The 14940-nt window shown below is 41.8% G+C and overlaps 1 protein-coding gene across 2 annotated transcripts in view; it reads left to right on the top strand.

Annotated features, from left to right (window-relative positions):
• gnas (GNAS complex locus) overlaps positions 1 to 14940 on the top strand; it is a 49694-nt gene that overhangs the window by 12424 nt on the left and 22330 nt on the right. Inside the window, exons 1-2 of one of the 2 annotated variants that reach the window (XM_018742319.2) lie at positions 2410 to 3849; positions 12065 to 12137. In XM_018742319.2, coding sequence (XP_018597835.1) covers positions 3711 to 3849; positions 12065 to 12137 — 212 coding nt within the window. In that variant the 5' untranslated portion in view covers positions 2410 to 3710. Of the gene's footprint in view, positions 1 to 2409; positions 3850 to 12064; positions 12138 to 14940 lie in introns of those variants that run through there. The other variant, XM_029247816.1, reaches the window with a different exon arrangement.

Below are 14940 nucleotides of genomic sequence, written 5' to 3'. Positions count from 1 at the left end.
TACGGTGTTAGGCTGGTCAGGATGCACCCCGGATGGGACACCAGTCTATCTCAGGGAGGCAATTCGCTCATTCTCATACTAAAGGCAATTTTTGGGTCACCAGTTCACCTGAATCATATGTCTTTGAAATGGGAAAGGAAACCCACACAAATACAGGGAGAACATGTAAACTCCACACAGACTGACCTGGGATTGAACCTCCACCCATTCCTGCAGCTAAGGTGCTGCTTGGGCATTATTAAAAACACCATAAATATACTTTTTTTTTGGAACTTGCAGTGCCTTCTCCTTATTTTCTTGATTTTCTTACTTCTAAATTTACTTGTTTCATATTGCCTGTTTTAAATATACGTAAGGTGACCATAATTTAACAATGAATTTTGACAATATATGTTAGCTATTCACTACTTTACCCTGCAATGGTAAACATTTAAAGGCTTTGATTTGTTTAGTGACTCCCATCTAGGGATAGATGAAAATATGATTATTTTGATAACTGTAGGTTAATAATTTCATTCTTAGTTTCATAGATGAGTTGTAAAGCATAATTATCTTAATTACAATGGTGTAGCTATAACCTTTATAGCAACATCTAGAATATACAGTACAGTTTGTGTATATTTTGTATGTTGTGTACATGTCCCACAGTTTCTGTCTTTTGTAAGGTTTTCAAGTTACAGTTACAAGTTTCCTCTTCCTCATTCTAATTTGTGTTCCAGGAAAACCCTCTCAGTTCACAGTATAACAAGGTGTGACTACATCACGAATAATGTGACTCATTTTTTATCTGAATTCTTGCTATTTACAAAGTAAACCAGCTGCAGCTGTTTCTCCTAAATGAGGCAAAACTCAAAAATAATTTTCTCAACTGCGGCAATAAAACACGACATGGGTATTAATCTGTATGAATTAATGTCAAAGTAGATTCAATTTCAAGTTTTGTGGGCAAATTAGAATATTATTCTATTTGTGTGCCAGTATAAAAATGTAACTTAAAATGACCACTGTAAATGTGGTAATAAATTTAAAAAAAAAAAAAAAAAACCTAGGGATTCCCCAAGCAGCAGCATTGTTGATTTTGCTCTGTTTGTATTGACAGTGGACTGCTATACCATTTTGTTATTAGATATATTTGTTTCCAAAAGTCATTTGCACTTTGTATTTGGCATCAGTAACAGCTTGTTAAGCACAGCTCCATCACGCACAAAATCTGTGCCACATCATGAATAGAGGCTTTGACAGCTCATGGTATTAGAAATATTTCTGATGCTCGTAGTTTTTTTTTTTTTTTTCTGCAATGGTAGAAATGATATAGTGGCACCGTCACCGATATTAATTTGCAAAACCCCACAGTTTATATATTGCATGTGCTCGATGGGGAAATGATTATTTCAAATGCACTATTATAGTCATATGATAATGAATGAATGCATATATCATAAAATGTGTTGGTGTTAGGGGGGTGTGGTGGCGCAGTGGGTTGGACCGCAGTCCTGCTCTCCGGTGGGTCTGGGGTTCGAGTCCCGCTTGGGGTGCCTTGTGACAGACTGGCGTCCCGTCCTGGGTGTGTCCCCTTCCCCCTCCGGCCTTACGCCCTGTGTTGCTGGGTTGGCTCCGGTTCCCCGCGACCCTGTATGGGACGAGCGGTTCTGAAAGCGTGTGTGTTTCCAAAAAGCCTTTACCATTACTGCCTTGACAGGTAACAGACAATAAAATGTACAGTTGCAAGGCAGTGTTGTTTTAACTGGATTTAATCCATTGCTGGTTTGTCCCACCATAGAACTGCCACAATCTGCCGTAGTTGGAGAACCAGGTAGGTAGCAGCACAATTTCCGGCATTCTCTGACGTGCATAAAAACATGGTGTAAATATTTGCATCCCTTCTGAAAGGGTGGGTACGAGCAGTTTGAAACTTCTGAAATGAGTTCTTCTAGGTGTATGTCAAACGAAATGAGGAATAAAAAGCTGGTGTTAATCACACGCAAGCCACTTAATTCAGGCGGCATCATCATGAAATAATTCATCGGCTTGGGTTTTGTGCCTAGATGTACAGAAAGTCGTCGTCCGGTACAAAAATAAAACCTGCTGCTTTAATCCACTCAGTGCTGTACAGCCTGCTGTTCTCGCAAAGTTGGGAAGCACTTAGAAGACGCACAGCGCATTTATCGTTAAATACGCCGAGTTGCTCTGTCATTTGTTGGCGGCAGAAGCAGCGTTGGAAGCAAAACCGTGCCTGTACGCGCGCGGATAAACAGCGCAGGTGGACGCTGGACGCCTTGCGCGCTCGCACACGCTCGCGCGGACAGTGTTCCTGTTCCTTTGAAGAGGGCGCCTTTCCTCCGCAGACGTGCAGCTCGCTGACGTTCCGGGTAGTCATGTGACCAGACGCGGCTCGTTCCCAGGGTTCAATGAGAGCTGTTTGCCCCACCCCACCTCTTCAGCGCTATCTGTCTCAATGTACCATTCCCGGAGAAAGGGGAAAAAGACTAATAATACCCCACAGAAAAGCGTCTTTTCGCGTTCCTGACGAAGCGGACGCGGCCTATCAATGAAGGAATCGCTGTCATAGAGGGATCCGTTATTTAATAATAATAAAAAAAGACAAGCAAACGGGACACGGTTTCTTCATGTGTGTGTGTATGCACACATGTTTATTGCCACCCGAATTGAAAAGGAATACAAAGCTGAGACTGACAGGCTCTACCTGCAAGAAGCTGGAAAATACCAACGGCTTTTTCTAAACTCGATCAAATCGGACCGATCGAAAGGAGACGGAAAAAGGGAGCCCAAGAAATCGGTTACCGCCGCTTCGGGGGTTTCGCATGTGAGGAGAAATACAAATTGCAGCTAGAGAAAAAAGACAGAGAAAGGCCTTTTTTGGAGGTGGACGAACCCAGCTAAGCGGCGACCATCGGCGCACAAGAGCAGGAAAAATACACCATTTCTGGAAATAAAAACCCAACTAAAAGGCTCGGTGGGGACAGCGGGGGTCTCTTAACGGATTTTAGTAGCATTCGTATGAACCGAGAAGCGGTCAAAATGGTCCACATTCCGTCAATTTAGTGGAGATATTTATTTATCATTTTTCACCCCTTTTTTTTTTTTTTTTTTCCTCTGTCGGTCCCTCTCTGCCTCTGTATCCGAGCGGTTGGGAGGCGGATTGGAAAGAAAACCCTAAAAATACACCGTGTGCGGGGCCCGTTTTTTCCCCCGAACGCGATTCATCGGCGAAATTCGTGTTTTGTGTAACTAATGGATTCTCTACGACAAATTTGATAAAATCGGGTTGGATTTCGGCTCTTCGGCGCGGCGTCGTGGGAACCTTGACATAAATTTGTGTGCCATTTTAGCGGGTGGGGGGGGAGAAAGAAAGGAAAAAAAAAAAAATCGACCGCAGATACGAAACGCATGTAGAATACGCGCGTTGATGGTGTATAATAAAAATAAGCGAGGAATTAAAAGAAGCGAGAGGGCGGCCCGGGTGTCGTCATCAACACTGCCGCCCTTCCCCACACTCATCTCTCTGAGAAATACTGCTCTAATATTCCCCAACGGGTGCTTTTGTTTGTCGAGTCCATTAGTTTAATTAGCCACAAGCGATATAAATGTCCCAAAGCTTCGCGCAGGCGTTCAATTCGCGGGCCAGCGGGGGGATTTAGGCGCACTCCATTGATCTGTTTGGCGAAGCCGTCGCTCCGGCCGCTGGGAACATGGGCTGTTTGGGCAACAGTAAGACGGAGGACCAGCGCAACGAGGAGAAGGCGCAGAGAGAGGCCAACAAGAAGATCGAGAAGCAGCTGCAGAAGGACAAGCAGATCTACCGGGCCACACACCGGCTGCTGTTGCTCGGTACGCTGCCCGGACCGCGGCGCGGGGTCAGACCCACACACAGACGGGGGAGGGTCAGGGTGGGGAGGAGGGAGAGAGAGAGAGAGAGAGACACCGGAGGGGAGATCGGTGAGCCCGAACCGGGCGAACTAGCAGCCTGCGAGATCATCATGTGTGTAATTACCCGGGAGGGAGGAGGAGGAGAGGAAGCCCTGTTCACCTGCTTCGTTACTACTTCGTGTGTGTGTGTGTGTGTGTGTGTGTGTGGGGGGTGCTGGTTGTGCAGGCCCTGAAGCCGCATTCCCGGTATATTTGTCATTCCGCGTATCATCATGTAGGTTACATTTGTGTCATTAGGTAATCTTTTTGTTTTCAGATAAAAGGTTTTTTCCTGCCCGTCTGTGTGTGATTTGTAGGGTTACACTGTGTCAGGTCACTAAATTTTGTTTTTATTCTCGTGGACGTGCGCCAGACGTGTGTGTTGGAGTTGTCGTTTATTGCTGGCGTGTTTCGTACTATGGAGGTGAATTTGAGTGACCTGAGCGTTTTGGCATCGCAAGTGTGTTTATGGTGACGGTTTTGAGTCTAAGAGGAAGTGGTGGTCAGTTTAGGAAAATGCACAATCATCCAGTCACCCACTTGGATAAATTTAAAGCAGCGAAGGCACTATAAATACTTTCTATAAGGGGGCCAGACAGTAGGCTCCTGTCTTCGTTAAATCCTTTGTCATCCTCGTGTCGTGTGGGGAGTTGTAACGTATCGCTGTAAAGCTTAAGTGTTTTGTTCCGCTATGTGATCTTAATTGGTTAAGGAAGCTGTTCCTGTAGGGCTGTATTAAATAATTAGCAATGGCAAGTGACTTGATTTGGGGGTTTTTTTATAAATGTGGAAAGGACCCTAAAAACTTGCACTCCTCCCAGGCCCGATGTGGGTAGTTTTTATTTATTTAGCAGATGCTTTTGTCCAAACTTCCGGTGGATACTATGTGGTGTTATGAGCCCACACACCTTATTCACCGCGGTGATTTATACTGCTAGATACATTGCTTACACTGGGTCACTCCACCATACACCGGTGGAACACACTCTCACTCCCACACTATGGGGGGGAACCTGAACCACATGTCTTTGGACTGTGGGAGGAAACCAGAGCACCTGGAGGAAACCCACACATATGGGGAGAACATGTGAACGCCACACAGACTGAGTGGGGGTTGAACCCATGTACTCACTCAGCATCCAGGTGCTGTGAGACAGCTCTACTCACTGTGTTGGTAATAATGTTATTAGAAGTGTACTCTGCATTGGGAAGTTCAGGCCTGCAGTGTTTGCTGGAAGGAGTCCCTGTTCAAGATTGGAAAAATGATGCTGAGCTTCTATTGAAGCACTAGGCTTTATGTTGGATTTAGAGAGTACTTCTGTCTGAAGTGTTTTTTGATTTTTTTTTCTTAGAAAAATTGTTAGCTTAAAGCTGGAAACACTGTCTCGCTATAGATACTTTGACAAAATTCTCATACCTGTTAATACTTTTTAGTATTGTGACTTTGAACATATATGCATATCTAAAATAAAGCACTGACTTGGGGTTCATGTTTAATGAGCTGTATGTAGCTCTGTATTGTCGGCTTGCTGAGCTCCTGCCTCTTGGAAGCATTTTAAATCTGAAATCTTTGTTTTGAGGGTTGGCCAGTCCTGTAAAAAGTTTGAAAAGCATAAAAATGCAGTTTGTAATGTACCAAAAACTCTTAAATGGGGAAGGGTTGCAGCATGAAACTTTTTTTTTTATCTTCCCTGAACTACTTTTACAGTTAAATTGAACAAGTTTAATGGTTGTTGGGTTATAAATTTCTGCCTATTAACTTCAACACTGGAGTTGCACCTGTCTTTACTGTTACTATCTGTAACAGTGGGAAGGGGGGGGGCAATCAGTGCAATTTAAAACAAATTCTTCTCTGAAAGCAGTAGTTTTCCTTGAAGGAAACAGTGACATCAGTTCACCTTTTCATATCAAACTTAGGATTGTTGCCTTCATGGTATGCTTTTTTCCTCTCCCCAATGCAATGAATTAAATGTTCTCTTAGTGCTCAGCACAAGTAATTGAATTTTTAATAAATCCTTCTTGATGCTGGCATCTTACTTTCTAGTTACAGGATGTCTGCCTGACTACAGTTTAAGCATCATATAGAAGATCATGCTGACTGAAGCAATGATGGGAGAAAAGGGAAAACTTGTCTGTACATCTTTATCATGTGATAAACCCTGAAAGGACCAGTTTTGTAGGGAAGAAAAAGCTTCTAGTTGTGCTTTTGAGGTCGGTTAATGCTTAAGCACCTTTTGTACTGTACAAGCAATCAAAATCATTGGCTATTGATAAATTGTTAAAGTATGTGCTTTACCTGTTACCTTGGAATAATATAGCATCATAGGGTTCTGATTTTACCTAGATTCTGTTAGTCTTGTAACTCGTTGTCAAGCCTATGCGTAAAAGCTTTATTATATGGATTGTCCCACAGACAGGTGTGACCTTAGCTTGTAATACCTTGAACCAACCGCAAGGTTATGCGGTAATATTTAAGGTGCTTTCTCACACAGTCTGTATTTCTGTTTTGACGCTAATATTGTAATCTGCTCGTCTGGTTTTTTGTTTTCATGCTGGTTTGTGACAACAGGGAGCTGTCTGTGTGTGTGTGAAAGCCATAGTGGAGCAATCTGGTTATCTTAAATGGTTTTGCTAATGATAACTGTATTTACTGTGTAGTTGATGGTTCTGAATATGTAATTTGGTAACATTTACAATGCAGTAAGTACTTGTAGGAGGAAAAATGGAAATGCAAGCACTGTGTAACCCAGTAGGCTGCTGGGCTATGAGCTATTGTTTGTGGCCAGGACCACATAAATGCAATGTGGCATGAATTCAAGGGTCTGGAACTGTTCTCAGGGAGACTGGGACTGGTTTTATTCAAGGAGCTCCTTCAGTATTTGTTAGAGGTGGAGACCTTTGAGAATGCAGGGAGGATTGTGGGACATTAACTGGTAGTCCCACACTGTTGTAGTTAAGGTGATGTAGGACCCTTGAAGATTAATGTTCCTCTAGCTGATGCTTTTCTGAAAACTTAGGTAAACCACTCTACAGCTGGGTGGGTACCTTGCTCAAGGGTACAGCAGCAGGAATGCAGGTGTGACTCTGGGTCCTTTGAGTGCAAGATGACTTGTGCTACTGACCAGCCCTAGGCGGTTGGCTTGGAGCATTGGTTGAACAATATAGCAGATGATAACTTGTGCAATATTGTCACACTGTCCATTGCTGATGTTTCTTTGGCTGAAACACTGTCAGGAATTGACTCCTGCAATGCTGTGGTTTCTAATCTCTAAAAGTTCTTCAGACCACTTTTTGTCCAGGCAGGGTGCTCACAACCCAGTCTGGGGTCTGCACACACTGTCACGTGTCTTCGGTCACCCTGTCCAAAGCAACACAGTTGTAGACTGGGCTTCCTGTCATCTGTGCCCTGTGACCCTTTTTTTCTTCTCTTCAGGGTGACATCATCTTGAATGCTGCTGCTGCTTTTTAAATTTAATTTAAGATCATTTTGGTGTTCTGAGGCCTGTTACTGAACTGCCTGCAAATGTGCACACCAGCAGTTATGCCTTGTTCAAAGTCATTCTAGTCTCTTCTCGCACCCGAGTCTGCCTATGACGGCAGACTTCAGACGTGGTCTGTATGATTAGAGGGCTGCAAGGATGATGCTTATTTGCACATGGTTCATGTACATTGCAGCCACACTTTGCACACGTGACAGCAAGTGCCTTTATTGCTGATGGCTGATTTTGCCACTGTAGCAGTTTCTTTTATTGCCATAAAAGTAAATCTGATGCCATATCACTTTTACATGGTTAAAGTGAACAGTGAAGAAACAAGGATTTAAATGGTCCATTCACTGACAGCTTGGTGTGACTGTAAAGTGTCTGCTGCCTCTCCTGACAGATGCATTTAGTATTACAGCTTTACCTTTGAAAGAGCAGACTGGCTACTGCAAAACTCTTAAATGAGATTCATCTTGAATGTTTAATGAAATTTTTTTTGGGCCTCTTGAATGTATGTGTGTCAGTTACAAAGGACTTAGCTGACTTTTGTCCATGTCCTGTCTTTACCTTTTTTCCCCTCCCCCTTTGCCTTTCTTCCCTGTCCATTGTTTTGTGTGCTGAAGCTTTTTTGGGGAAACACAGCTGCAGGGACTAAAACAGAAAGCACAGCACTCCTCTGCCATTTTATACAAACTGTAACAAGTGTGCTAGATGCAAAGTGAAAGCTAGCTGGGTGAAGTTTGGGGGGGGGCAGTGGGTCATATTACGGGGGCTGTTTTGCCCTTTGCAAGTCTGTTGCAGGAGGCATATTGCAGGACTCTTGCATGAAAATATCCAGAATGTCATCAAGTCATTCCCCAGATCTTGTCAACCCTGGTCTGCTAGTTTACTGTACAGTCTGAAACTGCTTGTCCCAAGTGGGGTCGCAGCAAACCGGAGCCTAACCCAGCAATGCAGGGTGCAAGGCTGGAGGGGGCAACACCTAGGATGGCATGCCAGTCAATCACAAGGCCTCAAGCAGGACTTAAAGAGCAGGTCCTAGCCAAACCGTGTGTGTGTGTGTGTGTGTGTGTGTGTGTGTGTGTGTTTTCCTCTCTCCCTCCCCCCCTTATGGACATTATGTGGATGCTCTTAGTTGCATCACAGGTGCCACTTTTTTGAGACTTAATTTTACACTCACATGGGATGTTCTGTCTGCTGTTGAATAAGACCAATTAATATGGTTGTGTGTGTGGGGATCTCAAAGACAGAGCTGGACACGGGGGTATGGTGGCACAGTGAGTAGCACTGCTGTCTTGCATCACCTGGGTGGTGTGAGGGCATGGGTTCAATCCCTGCTCAGTCTGTGTGGAGTTCATTCTCCCAATGTTTGTGTGGGGTTTCCAGGTGCTCTGGTTTCCTCCCACAGTCCAGAGACATGTTCAGGTTTACCTGTAGCGAGTGTTTCACTGATGTAGGGATGAGCGAAGTGTGTGTGTCTAGCAGTGTAAGTCACCTTGGTAAATAAGGGGTGTGAGCTGACACTACAGCAACTTCATTGGAAGTCACTTTGGACAAAAGCATCTGCTTTATTTTTATATTTAAAAAAAAAAAAAAAAAAAAAATGAAGACCTTATTTGATGTGAGTGCTCACCTTTCTGGAATGGACATCTAGAGGGCAGCTGGTCCAATTCAGAGGAACAGTGAAGTTGCCTTCAATGACTACAGTAATAATGGTCCTGAACCTCTTGCCAACAGTTGAGAATCAGTGGTGCCCTGTACTTAATGCAGTATTAGGGAATTGAATGAATTACCATAGTAACTTAGTTTTTTACTGGCTTACAAAGGTATAGAAAGTGGTACAGTGGGTATAATGTGAAAGTCACTGGTTCAACTCTAGTCCTATTCCAGGACCTGTGAGCAAGGTACTTGCCCTGAAATGAGTAAGAATACTGTTATCTGGGTAAAATGTAAAGCTAACTTAATATTGTAAGTCGCCTTGAACAAAGGCCTGGATTTCTTGGGGGAGCTGGTAAGATGTCAGTGCAGCCTTGACTAGATCTTTTGGGACAAGACCTTCTAGTGACATCAGAGGCCACAACATTTTTTAAAAAAAAAGTGAAAACCCAACATTAAACAAAATGGAGCTCTAACGTCAGTCACCATCACAATATACCTATTTGAGTTAAAGAATGACTTTATGAGGTTTGTTTTAATACCCTTGCTTTGATTTACAAGGCATCTCTTTGCATTCAAGTTTTTAAACAGCTGAGCAACATAAGATTTTGGCATTTAGCAGGCACTTTTCTCCAAAGCCACATACAATGATTGCTTACTAGTATTTAATCTTTATCCAAGGTGACTGTGGCTTTTTTTTTTTTTTTTTTTAAAATCACACTGCAGTGGTGCTTGGAGGGAGTTCAGTGCAATGTAACACACCGAGAACCATGCACAGTTTCACCTGAAACACATTTTTGGATGGAACGTGGAAAACATGTGAGCTCTAGACTGAGCACCTCCAGCACCTGTTGTGACACTAGTAATTTTGGGCTAAATATCAGCTTTTACAGTGAGTAAGTTTATGGGCATTTTCATAAGCTTAATTTGTTTTGCAGGTTTGAATTAAAGGTTAAACTCAAACATTGAGGTTTGAGCATTGTGTACTGTATATAACTACAGTAAGACTGAAGACAAGCAGAACCATGTGGTATTAGTGTAAGGGAACCTGTCTTGACCATCTGCTTTTTTGTTATAAAAACACATAAATGGCTGCCAATTCAGTTCTTTACCATTGAAACTAATGGTATTAAGATCTTTGCTTTGCAGCTGAACTTACCAAAGGTTCAAAGTGATGCACCTAACTTTCTAATGTCTAACATTAAGTTGAGCAAAATGTTGAAGGACTTTAGTTGTAGTTAAAGATGAAATTGACATTACTCTTCTCTGGAGGTTGGTCTTTTACAGGTAACATGTTTGTCACTTGCAGCTGTGGTTGTATTTTTGATCTTTGGAAAACTTAATGATGGATTTGTGGCCCATGTAGAAAATGGGCTATAAGATTGACTTTCTCCTTTTAATATATGCATACGCATACCCATCACAACTTCTTACATGACGAGAACCTCATAGAACTCCACTGGCTAATTAAAAATGCTTAAAACACATGCTCTGAAAGCACTTACAGTTGGTGCAAAAAGTGCTTAATTTACTGTGTAAGAGTTGTGATGTAGGGAAAGTTCTCATTGGTTTGCGGCAATGGCATGTTTGTAGCCAAATGCATTACAGAAATGGGGCAAATTGACATGTTGAAGGTGTGGGCAGCTGTACTGCCTGTTCAGTCAGTCTGGCAGCCAAGAGCACCTCTGTGCTAGTGCACATGAGCTGGGGATGCACAGGTAGACTTTTTTTTTTTTTTTTTTTTTTTTTTTTTTTTTTTTTTAAAAGGGTGAAATCTTGCTGTAAATGGAAGCTAATTGACCAATTTACATCCCTTGTTTTTCCCGAGAATACAATCTCAGAGGACAAATGTCTCCTTGATGCAGGTAGTCCAGGAAATTGGAAGCCATATCCTTTCCACTTAAGGATTTGAGTCAAGCTGTTGAACTTGAAGCTTATATTATTGTTCCTAATGTAATGCACAAATTGATTTTCCATGAGATGCATGTCTTTCTGGAGAAAGGCATCTGCTAAATGAATAAATGTAAAAATGCATATGTAATGAGTAAAGAATGGATGTAATCCATTCAAGGGCACTGAATATTTTCAAGCTCCTTGTTGTATTTAAGCTCAGCTGTCAAGCTTATGGTCTACCATGAAACATGCTGCTGTGTGGCCATTCCATGGTTGGATGTGTTCACCCTGATCATAATTTGAGGATTGTCTGTGTACACACATACAATATTTCACAGGACAGTGAAACAATATATGAAATGGCTGGGAAGTATGCTAATGACTAAATGGGACATCCCAAGGATTTCCCCCCCCCCCCCTTCATAGGAAACTTACATTCTTGATGCTGAATTTACTATCTTTCCTGCTATTGGACATTCCAGAACACATGGGGCTCAGTTCAGTTGTGCATAACTTGTGGTCTGATTTTCACAAAGTTAGGTCATTTTAATCCTAATCCTTCTGTTTACTGAATACATACAAATGACTGCACATCCTGACCAGGATGCACCTTGTGTTTAGGGGACACTGGACCATCGCTGCCCTTCCTACATTGGATATGTAGTTCACAGAAGTGAATGAATGACTGTATATAGCTGTGTATGTATGTGCATTAAATGTGGCCTCAAACATGTTTTTAATGATCAACCAGTCTAATGGTTAGTGATGCCAAAGTTTATCCTTTAAATATATACAATGTTACCAGTTATTTAATATCCAAATATTTATGCTACAAAGAAAATGGGTGAATAATATTGTAGAAAGTGTTGGATACATCACCTTGAGCTCCTTGTGTCAATGTCCAGAACCTTTGCTTTAGGTTTGCCTTTCAATTGCAATTGCATCTGGTGTTAACTTTCAATGAGGGTGAAACTTGAACAGGGCTGGAATTTGTTTTGTAAGTTCACCCCACCCTGAAAGACTCAAATGGGGGGGAAATTATCTGAAATCTTCATAGAATTTGTGATCAAGCAAATAATAGATTCTTTCCTTGTCATGTTTTCCAGGGGCTGGCGAGTCGGGGAAAAGCACTATAGTCAAACAAATGCGGATCCTTCATGTCAATGGCTTCAATGCAGAGTAAGTATCTTTCTGTTCAACAATGGGTTTCTTCCTCCCCATGCCTCTTTTAGGGAGTGCTCAAACATGTACTCTTCCCTAGTTTTGCCCTGCCAAAAGCTAGTGTTTCCCCTATCTTGCTGCTTGTACAGATTTGCTAGGAACCAGTTTTTGTGTCTGGCCATGGAAGATGGCAACTAGGACTTACCTGACTAGAAATGGGTCTTGCTTGAGTTGATTTCTGTTTTCAGTTTACTTGTTCTAAAGATACTAGATGTGGGTTTTGACCCAGTAATACATCAGAAACCATATTCCTGTCCTCAGTAGCCTGAAGTGCAATTGTTATAGATATGTGGGCAGCATTTGATAAGCTATGTAGAAGTTCTCCTTCATGAATGCCTGCTCAGATAACAATACTTTCAATATTGGCAGTCTTATGGCTCCAACTTCAGTGACAGCTGAGAAACTTTGCAGACTAACCTGTAAATTGACTGACTAGATTCCCATTTACAAGCAGCTATGAATTTTTCCACCACTATCTCAATGATCAGATGGCTAACATCCATTCTAGACTGTTAAATGTACTTCTCCCCCAGCTTAATAAAATGTGGGAGAATTTTAAGTAGCATAATTCTCATATCTACTTAATTTGCATACAAAATTAACTGCTTTGACTTCAGTTACAATTGGTCTAGTTGGAGTCATTTGACAGGTATTTTCTCACACATGAATACTGAAATCTGATTTTTACTACATGGGACTAGTTATACCAACAGTTCATTTAAAGGCAAAGTTCAACTGTTCTGACAAGTTGAGTGCATTTGAAAAGCTTTTATGCTTTATGCATGAGGTCCTGGATATTCAGTTCAGTTTTTGTACAGGCATGTGGTCCTCAGCTTACAACAGGGTTCTGTTCAAACAACCCTGTTGTAATTTTTGTCAAGTCAAAAATCCACTTGTATAATCAATTAGTATGGTTGAATGCCACATTGTATAATGAGGCTTTGTCATATTTTTCCACAAATTTCAATCATATTTTAAAAAAAAAGCACTAATACAGAATGGTGTGTTCATGTTGCACTATTTTCACTTTCATTTCAAGATCTATTGTCTTCTGCTTTTTTCAGCACCACTGGAACACTCACTACTTTGCTTGCAAAATAATTCTGTTCTGTTCACAAAACCATCATGCAAAAACACAGACCGCAGCAATAACTAATATGGGTGCTTTGTGGCAGCATGGTTCCCCAATGTTGTACAGCAGCTGGAGCAGTTGTCGGTCAACATTGCAACAAAAGTCAGGACTCAAAGATGAGGTTAATGGGACATCTGGGTTGTCCTAAGTAACGTGTTGTAATGGAAGGGGTGTGTATACACAACAGCATTTAGTTTGGATTGCTGAAATTTTTTTTTTTGTAAACTTGACTCTAGCTGAATTAAAGTAACATGTTTTGCTTATACTTCTAAAACTGACTTGTACTCAGAATGGCCTCCATTTCAGCTCAAGCTGGCTTCATATCTTCCTGATAACTTGCTTCATTGCAAAAGGGGATGTAAAGAAATTAATGTTGGCAAAATGGAGAGCCTTTTGATCAATATTTGAAGCCCCCCCAAAGGAATTACTTTGTAGTTAGTTGTAGGGGCTTCATCTGGTCTTCTGAGTGACACTGAATCCAGTCAAATACAAGGTTTGACTTGGTGGAGTTTAAAAAAAGAATTTAAGAAACTTGCATTTTTGTGAACTTCATGCAGCACAAAGCTAGGATCACAGTATGTCAGTAAGTCTTATGGGACTACTCAACACAGATCATTTAATTCTATTTTCTTGAGATTACTCAAGAATTGTAAGGTAGTGGCATTTCTGCTTTGTGTTGAGCCTCAGTGAAATGTCACCAAACTTGTTTGGTACCTTAAACTCATTTTGCATAAAAGCCTCTTCTGAGCTTTTGTAAGCAGATGTTTAACCTCATGCATGGGTGACCAGAAAAGTTTCTGCTCACGACACTACTAATGTGGTTTGGGGTGGTTTAATTTTGGGATCAGGGCATGGCAGAAATGTAAACTTTGCCTGCCAAGTTGCGAAGGTTTTGACTCCAGTAAGGTGGGGTGTGTGTGGGGGGGAGACCCCCCTGCCTTGTCTAGTCTTGAAGTTCCATTATTGTATCAGGGCAAACCAAGGACAAATGATGCTGGTGTCATACCAGCATGAAGCTTTCCATGGAGACATCCTTCCTACAGCCCCAAATTTACCTGTAAAGTTGCATGTTCTGCCACATTGTTGGCTCAATCTTAAAACATACCATTAAGGACCTTTTTGGTCCTTTAAATTTTTTTTCTAGTTTTATGCTATGGCAAGACTTCTGGGAGAAAGTTGAATGTATTCAGTCAGGTTTATTTCTTGCGCTGTGAAACTTCTCCCCCCCTGGTGTGGTCATTTACTACACGTGTATATATGTCTCTTCTGTCTTTGTGATGGTAAAAATCCTCCTGGAGAGGATTATCTAGGTTAACTGGTGTGAATGTAGTTGGTCAGATCTTTCCCAGGTCATCTTATTGTGACACAGTTCTGCTTTTGCAGAGGGCTAGTCATTTTATTTGTGCTCATTGTGTTGCCATCTGGAAAGTGCACTATGCTTTGTGTTGTCCCCTACACTCTTCCTGCTGGCTAGGTAGGCACTGGATGCTGGTATGTGCCACAAACCCTTTTTTTAAAAACTTTGGCCAAGCATTCTTGAGTACTGCAGAAGCTTTTGCAGGAAAAAAAACTTAGCTGATAGACTTTCACACTAGCAGACAAATTTAATAAAGGTATAAACCTGGGGGG

The sequence above is a fragment of the Scleropages formosus genome, chromosome 22 (assembly GCF_900964775.1).
Source record: "Scleropages formosus chromosome 22, fSclFor1.1, whole genome shotgun sequence".
In the NCBI taxonomy this organism is placed as follows: domain Eukaryota; kingdom Metazoa; phylum Chordata; class Actinopteri; order Osteoglossiformes; family Osteoglossidae; genus Scleropages; species Scleropages formosus.
Note: the sequence above shows the minus strand (reverse complement) of the source record. Positions and strands in the feature narration are given on the sequence as shown.